Genomic DNA, 10,696 nt, shown 5'->3' on the forward strand with positions numbered 1-10,696 from the left:
CATATTTATATTTGTTTAAATTTTATATGAGAGTAACTACCATGAGAAAACTGTATAATTGTACCAAGTCTCCATGTACCTGATTAATTGAACAAATACTGTATTTCACATTAATTTATCCTTTAAATAAAGTTTAAAAAAAAATCGTTACTCTTGTTTTTTTAAATTTTATATTGCAACGTCGCTATTATCTTTTAATCAATGTAATTTTGTTATAATTATGGGTGTTATTTCCTATATCATTTAATATCCTATTCTTTTCTCAATTGCTAATACTTCCTTCATGTTCCTAAATATATTAAAGTATCAACAAAGGATACGTTGTGGTTAAATTTTTTTTTGGTTATTTGATTCTTGAACTGAAAATAATCCAATCAACATTTATCATACCAACTATTTAATTAAAAATTAAATATTGTTATTCCGCGATTTCTTGCGAGAGATTAATTGCTGCTGATGTCTAATGCACGGCTTGGTGGTCTACCATAACAACACTATCGACTATCAACATTGCTTTAGACAGAAAAAAAATCCAATCAGTCCTATCAAACAATAAAGATATCTAGTTCAATTATCGATCGTTCGGCTACCTAGCCTATCATCCTATCTAAAATCTCGTCTGATAACCGGCATTATTATGAGAGAAAATCGTTCTTGAGGTAGTGAGTGAAGTTGCTATTAATTGGCCTCTGCTGCAAACTGAACGGTAGCAGAAGAGGGTACAGCCCAAGGCACACAGTGGCCATGATTACTGGGTTCGCTATCGAACTACTGTCCGCGAGTAATTATACGTTCTCCTTCAATCTAACCGACCAGTATCCAATCTATACTCTTTCTTCTTTTGTTTTCAGCATTTTGGCTACTTCAGTATTTTAATTTACTCTGATGCAAATTATAGAGAGAATGTGGGCAGTGAAGTGCATAACCGTCTATGGAAAGGTGTGATTGCCGTATACTTAATTTCTAACGGAGTAAGTCGTGGTTGAGAGTGATAAATAATTTGCGAAACATTAAATCTATATAAAAGTATATTATATTCATTATTCTTATACGGTTGTAGACGTTAAAACTGTTTATAAGATGACAGGAGTCTTAAAGCAGGGCTTTGATTGGGATCAATTTATTCTTCACCAGTATCGAGAATGGTCCAAATATGACACATTTTTGGCTTAAAATTTTCGGCTTTTGGATTGGTGCGGTGTAACGCATAGGTGGCATTGCATTATATATTACTTTTACATTATACATTACTTTTTGCAGTTTTTCTGTAATCTCAAATATAATTTATTGATTTGTGAAATTTTTTAAATTTAATAAAAATGTTATTTCATTCACTCTCACTCAATGGCGTACGAGATATTCTTCCAAAAACAGTTTTTCAGTTATAACCACGTTTTATATTATTTTTGTAAAATGTAAATGTAATGCGTACAATGATGGATGTATACAGAAATACATAATATTTATACAAAAAAAGAAACTGTAAACCAAAAGTTATAGAAAAATAACTTCCTAACTACTCTTGTCCATCTCTTAGGATCTCTTCGAGAATTAATGAAACCAAAGAAGTGTCAAACTTGGTTCACTTTCCGTGTACATTTATTTTAAAAAGGAATGACTACTGGCTAGAAGTACAACATGCAGTTAGTTGTTTCTCATTATAAACTATTTAACTTTTAACAAGGATATATCTTTGTTAATGATAATAATCTATTTATTATATCATGTACAATTTGTTCATTGGAAAGTTGTATTTTTCACACTGGTAATATATTTCTAATTTTTACTTATACAGGGTGATTCAGAACTTATCCAAAAAAAAAATCTGGATGTACAGGGGACCTTTACAAATACAATTTTGTAAAGAAAAAATAAAAAATGTCAGTTCGAAATTGATTTAAAAATACACTTCTGCACGGCACTGGAAACTGGTCCACTGTAAAACTTGACCTTGCACAATGCGACCGGTATGGCGGCCGGCGTGACAAAAACGGACAAAAATTTCGCAAGGAAAGAAATATGTAAATAGAATTTTATCGCACCTACTTTATATCGGCAAATTCAAATGCTTTTGCCTTTATTAATTATTAATAAAATTAATTTGTGTTTTTAAATAATAAAATCATTTGACATACCCGATGCTGCAACAGCAATTGTTCAAAATTTTATCCACTCACGTGTAAACACATTTGGGTCCATCTTATTCACTTTCTACGAACTAACACAAATGTAGTCTTACTTCACCATAAATTAAAACGATATCCATCAACTCTGAGTTGCTATACACGCAAGCCATTTTTGACACTAACTACTAAAAAACTGATGTAAATACCACAGATAACAGGTAAAAACTACCGCAACGACGAATTTCAGTATTAGGAGTCACATGGCTCTCCACGCGTATTGCGAATGATGCTAGAGACTACAGTTGTTCAGCTATGTAGTGGTTTAATGTGCTATAACTTCAATATTTTTTTTCTCAGAAACTATAAGGATTTTCCAAATTTTTTTTTTTTACAATATTGACTCCATTTCTCATGCCACATCTATTCCCAAATTTTTTTGGATAAGTTCTGAATCACCCTGTATATAGCGATTTAAAGGCGGAAATTTCAGTAGGCGATAGGACAAATTATTTTAAGATAAACGTTTCATATGGAATTTTTTGCAATATTAGTAAAAAAAATACTGGGATACCAATATTGTCCTTAAATAACAAACAAATTAAAATAATCTTCATTAGTATAATTTAAGCGATCCCGAGGCATTTGTATTTATATTTTCGGCAAAAACTATTACAGACATAACAATAATTTGACAAAGGTCAAGTTATTGTAATTGTTTTTTGACAAAAAATCTGTCCAAAAAATAGAAAATTGCCAATATATCTAAAAGTAGTAACGCCAACCCTGACAATGCTTATATGACAGAGTAGAAAAATACAGGGTGTTTCATTTAAGTTAACAAAGTTATAGCTGTTTGAAGTTATCAAACTGTAAGAGCAAGAACCTAGTATTAAATGTTTTAATTTGTTGGTATACCAATAATTTAGCGTTATTTATGTCCTTCACAGGTACCAAAAATCTACTTGCTATCACGCTCCTGACCCGCGGACCCTTGAATCTGCCAAATTTATTCTTTAAAAATGTCTCAAAATCTCCTCTCCTAGATATAGGGAATACTCAATAAAGTGATCCACAAATTTCACGTAGAATCCGAAAATGCAATGTTCGATTTAAAATAAGAAAGTTAATGTAGGCTAATGTAGGCTCTGGTATAACCGGAAGTATCAGACGTTATAATTAACACAACCAGTAAATCTATATTATCAATAAATAAATTGCTGCAGAAATTATAATTACTTTTTCATAAAACACACTGTTCTAAAAAGTGACATTCTCTCACATAAGTAGGTACTGAATAAACATATTCTATTAGTATGAACTATTGTAATCAAATTAACTTAGTTTGCTGCAACAACAGTCATTCTGTTTGATTGGTACACAAGTTAATTGTCTCAGTGCTGCTAATCATGTTTGTTTAATAATATACAGATATAATTCTCGCCCTCGCGTAAACACTTGTAATCTTTGAATGGAAATAAATAACTATCTGACAATAACAAATGACAAAGTGACCTTCAAAATATTTAAACTAATTGCATATAAATACCCTTATTAGGTAAATTTATTCATGTAGAACAATATTAAATATATTCTTAAAATATCTGGAATAGTTCTAAGACTTACGCAACTTAAGACTTCGGTTGAATTGGATGTTTGAAAGTGCGATAGAATATACGAATGCCGCCTTTGTAGTAATACTTACTGTAACAATTTTAAAATATTCAGAACAGGAATCGAACTGAATAAATAAGTGCCTTTGAATTGTTATTATCTGTGACGAATTGTCAAGTTGTTAATAACTTTCTGTGCTAGTCATTATACAAAACTTTTTTTAAGCTAGAATTATAAGTCGATTAATCTTGGATAATTTTTGGTTCAAAAGTCTTAATGTCTCAAGTTACAGATCTTAGTAAAAAAATGTTGTTAATTAATAGGTATTGTGGAAAACAATTACTTTGTAAGCTACCTGCTCCGTCCAACGTTGAATTACACCCTCAATATCTAATAAATAACTAAGGTCATGCGTCAGTAGTATCACAGACATAGACCGGTTTTGAGCTTGTTAGTTCTCATCAGTGTGCCATACTAGTACCAATCCGTCATAGGATATTGGGGGTGCGATTCAATGCTAGACTAAGTTTGTAGATCGCAAAGTAGTTGTTTACTACAGTACATTTGTTAAAAAGTTTATTTCACCTACTGCGAAAATAAGCCATAATGTCATAGTACCTACAGATCAGTAGGTCACTCTTTGCCAGTAGGTAGAAGGTAATATTTTGTGCCAGAAAATATTGAGTATCATTGATATTTAAGATGGAACATATGCTTTATAAGTTATATATCACCCACAAAAAATATGTACTGGTTTAAATATTGCAAAAAGCAATTAAATTGTATTTGCGCAATTTGCCGGAAAATTTTCAATATTAGAATAAAAAATAAAATTTGTTCGTAACACACATTTTTTTTTCCTTATTTTTTTTTAACAACGTATCATAAACCCTATGATTTTGAAATTAAAGTACATAGACATAGGTAAGGTAAAATTATGTGCCAAACATTTTAATACCTTAAAGAGTACACAAATTTAATTAATAAAAATATTTTTTTAATTGTAATTTGGACTCCATGTCTTGAAAAAGAAAAGCCCCAATTGCTTACGAATAGTCTTATTTTCATCCACATAATTAGAGGTTAACAGTTTGACCCACATTTTGTATTAATTTTAAAAACGTTTTTATACCAAATGCTTTTCATATCATGACATTTTTAGTACAATTTAAGATTTTATTTGTAGCGAAAATAAACTGAACGTACCTACGCCACTGATTCCGTCCAACGTCCTTTCTCGATATTCCTTTTGTTTTCAGCATTTTGGCTACTTCAGTATTTCAATTTACTTTGGAACAAATTACAAGGTGCGCCTCACGCCCTTGGTTTCTTGTCCTTTAACGTCCGTCGAGTCGAGATTAAAGTTAATAGAGAATACGTGGATGGAAGACCGGCCGAGTAGAAATGAATTTAAAAAGTGGTATTAGGAACACCCACAAATGCTTCATTTAATTTGGTGATGTGATGAAGTTTGTGGGTTGTATGGAAGAACCTGACTTACTCGAGGATTATTATTAATGGTTGAGTGTACACAAAAAACTTTTTCAATTAGAACGAGAACCATTTATTTTCGCGTTCCTATTTACAAATATATAATTAAAAATTCATATGATGAAGATAAAAAGTATAATTATTTAAGAAATTTCAGAATAAAAAATTTCCCAAAATGTATTTGTGGAAAAATTAAAATAAATTGAATTATTGTATTTTAAAGGTATTAAGATAATTCAGATAACCTAAAAATATTCAAAACAAAAAAAATCATTTTAAATGAAGTAAAACAATTAACACCGATGTCAAAAATTTAAGTACTTATGTAAAATGTACCGCATAGACGAAATCCTGAACTGATAATATTGCGGGAAACAACTACTCTACTGCCTACATATCCCGACTAGTATTTAATTATACCAAGTAAACATCTAATAGTATATAATTATCTAAACTGAAAATTAATGCTTAATTAAACATTATAAATTGAAAAAGGTTATTAAAAAGGTCATTAAATAACACAATCTTGTAAAGGAATATTAAATGATTATTATCTTTATATTCTATCTATTATTATCTGTATTTGGACTTTTGTTTATAACATTGGGTATGAAACCAACGATATGAATTAACCTTTTTTCGGGTATATTAAACAAAATAACACTGCGTAAATGAGGAATAATAAGCATGTATGTGTAAATATATCTAAGTATACAATGTTCAACAGAAGAACTCTTCTTAAGAATTCTTTGTAATCTACGTTAGTCAACTTGACAGAGGCAGCAACCGTAAATGATATCTGCCTAATCTAGAGAGGACCTCGGTTTCAATTAGTAAAATTATAGTATCCAGTTCTAAATATTTTTTAAACGAATACAACTTTAAAAAAAAATAAGCCTCTCTGTAAATATTAATTACATGATTAAAAAACTTTAGGGTTATTAAAAAAGTTTACTTCCTCTGTATTCATATGTCTTAACGAACACGATGTCATAAAGACAGACAAGACAGAGTTAATTAATGAAGCATTTTTATGAGTCCAATAGAATAACTGTTTATACAATTATGTTGCAAAATTATGTGCTGAAAAATTGTAAAGGAGCAGCATACATAAAAAGGAATGTTTGGTAAATTCACTGGAAAGATGTTGAATAAGAAAGTTCCTAAAATAGAACCTAGAGGGAGACATATATTATAGTGTCAGGATGGAAACGCCTGTATATACCCAGCATATAATTACAAAACCAAGAAAACACTTTCCAGTAATACCTAATTATATGATAATAATACAATTCGGCAATTAAGTAATTAATGTTAATCGAATCAAATATCTTAGTAAGGCTAATAAGTAATGAACAAAACCTGACTGTTTTCATATATTCTCAATATTTTATAACTCATGTCAGTTATCAGCGTTAAAGAACTGAATCCTTTACGAAACTAGACTGTTTCAGAGAAATCGGTGAATTTTCGGCAATAATGAAAAATACAAAGAAACATAATCCACAATTTTTAATCGAACAGATTTTTATTCTGAAACTGGCATAATACATGAAATTTTACCATTTTATCCTAACTGACTTATTTCTAAGGAAACGTTAATAATATGCCTTATTGGTACCGATACACATTTTAAAAATAATTTCAAGTATTCTGCCCGAAGTTCAATCAGGTCCCATCGCATAAGGCATCTGTTTGTCAGTTAAATTCTCTATTTTATCTATATCTACATGGTGATACGTAAACTGTAGACTATGTATTTTCAAAATTACAATTATAAAATACGTTGTCGTGTTATATGTATTATCGGTATTGAAATTAGGTGTAGAATCAATAAAATAGTTATTAATACCAGTAGCATCACAAACTTCATCTGGAAGATTAAGATTAAGAATAACCGCACAATTATTTACGACACCCCATGATTTCAATTTAGACCATTACTTTTTAACTAATGATACTGTGCGAATATCAAGCTGAGTTCTTATTTCTTCTCTCCAAACTGTGTCCCTGATTGTCTCTTTTTATTGGGTTTAAATAACAAATCTTTGTAAGAGTATGCTTAACAAAAAGAGAATTAATTTTAAATATATGTATTCTAACTGATATCGCAAATAAAACATGTAAATTGAATAATATTGTTCAATCTACCTCTCCAAATTCATGCTTCTGTGCATTGTTTTTTTTATTTGGATATTGTCTTCATCTTTGAATTTCAAAATCTTTCCCATTTATTATTCTTATAACACGGTGTCACAAAATTCACGAGCAGTATTTTACTAATTTGAATAGTTTACATCACTTTGGAGTAAAATCGATTTAAATACTGTGAAACTGAATTTGAACTAACTATCCATTCTTAATATTCTTTAAGATATAAAAGATTTCAAGAGTGACTGTTAAAATTAATATTGTATATTATTAAGTGTATAAAAATTTATAAATACCTATTGAATTTTTAAGGAAATAGCAGGGCAAAAAAGCTTTTATTTGGGAAATACGAAAATAAAAATCATATAAATATTAATAAAGCTCTTTTATCTTGTGATAAGCAGCTATTTTTCTGGAATAATTTTTTATTTTCTATATTATTTCTTTTTCCCACTATAATGACACTAATACCTAAGTAAATAATTCGATATTTAAGTGGTTTATAATTTAGAACAAACATTTTGTGGGATGTAATGTAATTTTTAAATCGGTTTTATTTTCATTCCATCGAAATAATAGCACTTTTTACTGTGAAATTATCTAAAATTTATAATTTTTTAATTAAACAATGGAAAAATTCATACATGAAAACATTACAGCAATTTTAAGAACAACGTTGTATTGAAATTGAAATTTAGAAATAAACAGAATTGCTTCAAAACCTAATAGTAATATTCATTTTCATTTACCAATGTTTTATCTTGAACTAGAGAGATATCAAGAGAAATAATTTTAATGAGCTCATTTTCCACGTGCTGTAACCCCCTAGGTTACCCCTATTATCATATACAAATTTCCTCTCATTTTCAGTCGCATAACTTCTGGATGTTTACTGTTTCATTATTATATTACTTTTCATATCTTTTTCTAATTGATTTTATAATTGTTTAATGTTTTCAGTTTCATTCTATTTCTATTTTTTTCTAATTCAACACTGTAACCTATTATTTACTTCTTTTAAGAAGTTAGAGACCACTTAAAATTATAACTTTGGGTATATTTTTCTCAAAAAGTAACTCATTTTAACATCTCTATTTCATATTTCTAGATTATTCTTCTTCATTGCTGAGATTTTATTTTTTATACAATTTGTATATATGATGTAGTTTAAATATGTTCATCAGATGCAATATTTATTTTTTAAAATACGGCTTTCTGTTGAGACAAAATTTTTATTTAAAATAAATATTGTGTTTGTCAAAATTTTATTGTTATGTTTTGTAATATAAAAAAATTAATTTATTTCATTTTCGTTGGTTTTAGGGAAGCCAAATGGAACGCGCAAGGGCTGAAATTATCCATAAATTATACAAAAATTTTACAAATTGTTGTAAGTGATTCTAGTTAAGTTAATTTATGTTATTTGTTATCAAAATCTTACTATTTATATAGATGAATATATTTTTGTATTACGTACTATGTCATATGTAAAAATTGTATATAAATAAAAAGCTTCCAATTAAAAGAGTTCTTTTTGTTTCGAAATATAGGTATTTTACATTGAAAACATATGTACAAATATTATTTATTCAAAGTATAATTATAAATACCACGCAATGATCAAAAATCAAAAATAATTCTTAGTTTCTTAGAACTTAATTCATCCACTTTATTATTTAGAAAGTTCGTTTTTTTTAATCTTCACTTTCAGTTTCTACGACTTTGTTACTGAAAACTACTAAAAGTAAGTTTCAGGTATTGATCATGCAATAGTCATTTTTACTGTTTCTGTTGAGGTTATTTTATTTTTATCATTTCCAAGGCTTATTCATTACCTACCGAGACTATCTTAATCATATGTTTGGCTAATATTTATGAATTGCGCACAGAACTACAGGGCAATAAGTAAAAAGTAAATTTTTTTCGGAAGGGTATCTATGTAGTTCCCCTTTTCATTTTCTTTAATGCTTTATGCTTTGCTCCAATTTGTTTCCTTTTACCGTTATTACAAGGAAACACTTCCTAAAGATTAGTCATTACAGATTTCCAAGTTTTTTTTTTATAAAAGCGATGATGAAGAAATTTCCGAATAAGAGACTCATTATTACGTTACAAAACTGATGGTAAGATGTCATCAAAAATAGTTAAACAATTTATGACTTAATTGACATATAGTCTGTTTAAATTACTTGACAGTTCAAAAGATGTATTGCTTTTTTATCAGTAGAAATACTGGAATTGGGTTACTTAGCCAGAGAATTTGAGACCTCTTTGATATTTACATATGAGTGGTTCTCAAATTCTTAGAATTAGCTTAGAACTATCTGGAACTGCCAGAACAGTAAGACGTAAAAATCATGCACTGAAACGTCGCAGACCATTGACTTTAAAACATACATTAGAATGCCGTGGACCAATGCTCATAGCAAATGTAACTACCGGCCAAAGAACTTAATCTGCAGTTTCAGAATTTCTTCTTAAGAGAGCTAAATTTTCTCTATCCAGCCTAAAACATTATTTAACCATAGAAGTTGCTAAATTCTCTCTATCCAGCTTAAAAAATTATGTAACCATAGAAGTTGACTTAAATATTATATCCAATAGGTACATATTACTAACTAAATAAAACTTTTTTATATATTTTAATTTAGTAATAACAACTTTTAGAGGCATTGTTGATATTATATATACGATTGATAAAAGTTAGTTTCGAGTTGAGTAGTGGTTTATATATGTCCACTACATCATACTTTTGAAAATTTATTCTGCGTACATCTATTTAAAAACAAACTATTAAATCACCTTGAAGTGACACAATCCTGAATTGAACTAATAGAAAAAATGACCAGGTCGTTGACATAAGTATAGAAATGAGGAATAAAAAAAACACGTACTGTTGTTTCGTGTTATGTACAACAGATATGATATCATTTATACAAAAGTATCTCATTGTAGTCCGAAAAATCATAACCTTTTTCGTTTTAACGTGTCCCTTTCACAACGTCGACTAGGTACTTGTATTCAATACACCCTTAGCATAGCCTAGTGAAAAAATATATTGTACTGTTCCTCAGTACAGTTTTAGTTTAGTTTACGCTAAAATACAAAACTATGTGAACCTTAGGTATTTAGCGTATGCAATATATTACCTTATATACAGGGTGTTTCAATTAAAACCTCCCACCTGGAAAATATCGAAATTAAAAAAAAATAAAAAAAAACCTGACATGTCGATTTTGGTTTCTTGGAGGCTATCTCTTCAGCAGGCCCTTAAACTTTAAATGGCACACTATGTTGAGTGGCACCTCATTTTAAAG

At 29.0% G+C, this 10,696-nt stretch overlaps 1 protein-coding gene across 1 annotated transcript in view; it reads left to right on the forward strand.

Annotated features, from left to right (window-relative positions):
- The window catches only part of LOC108904933 (zinc finger protein 358-like), a 248,612-nt gene extending 239,762 nt beyond the window's left edge, over positions 1 to 8,850 (forward strand). Inside the window, exon 6 of the mRNA XM_018707656.1 lies at positions 8,703 to 8,850. Coding sequence (XP_018563172.1) covers positions 8,703 to 8,731 — 29 coding nt within the window. The 3' untranslated portion in view covers positions 8,732 to 8,850. The remainder of the gene's footprint in view (positions 1 to 8,702) is intronic.
- The last annotated feature ends 1,846 nt before the right edge of the window (positions 8,851 to 10,696 follow it).

The sequence above is a fragment of the Anoplophora glabripennis genome, unplaced genomic scaffold (genome assembly GCF_000390285.2).
Source record: "Anoplophora glabripennis isolate ALB-LARVAE unplaced genomic scaffold, Agla_2.0 scaffold109, whole genome shotgun sequence".
Taxonomy (NCBI): Eukaryota; Metazoa; Arthropoda; class Insecta; order Coleoptera; family Cerambycidae; genus Anoplophora; species Anoplophora glabripennis.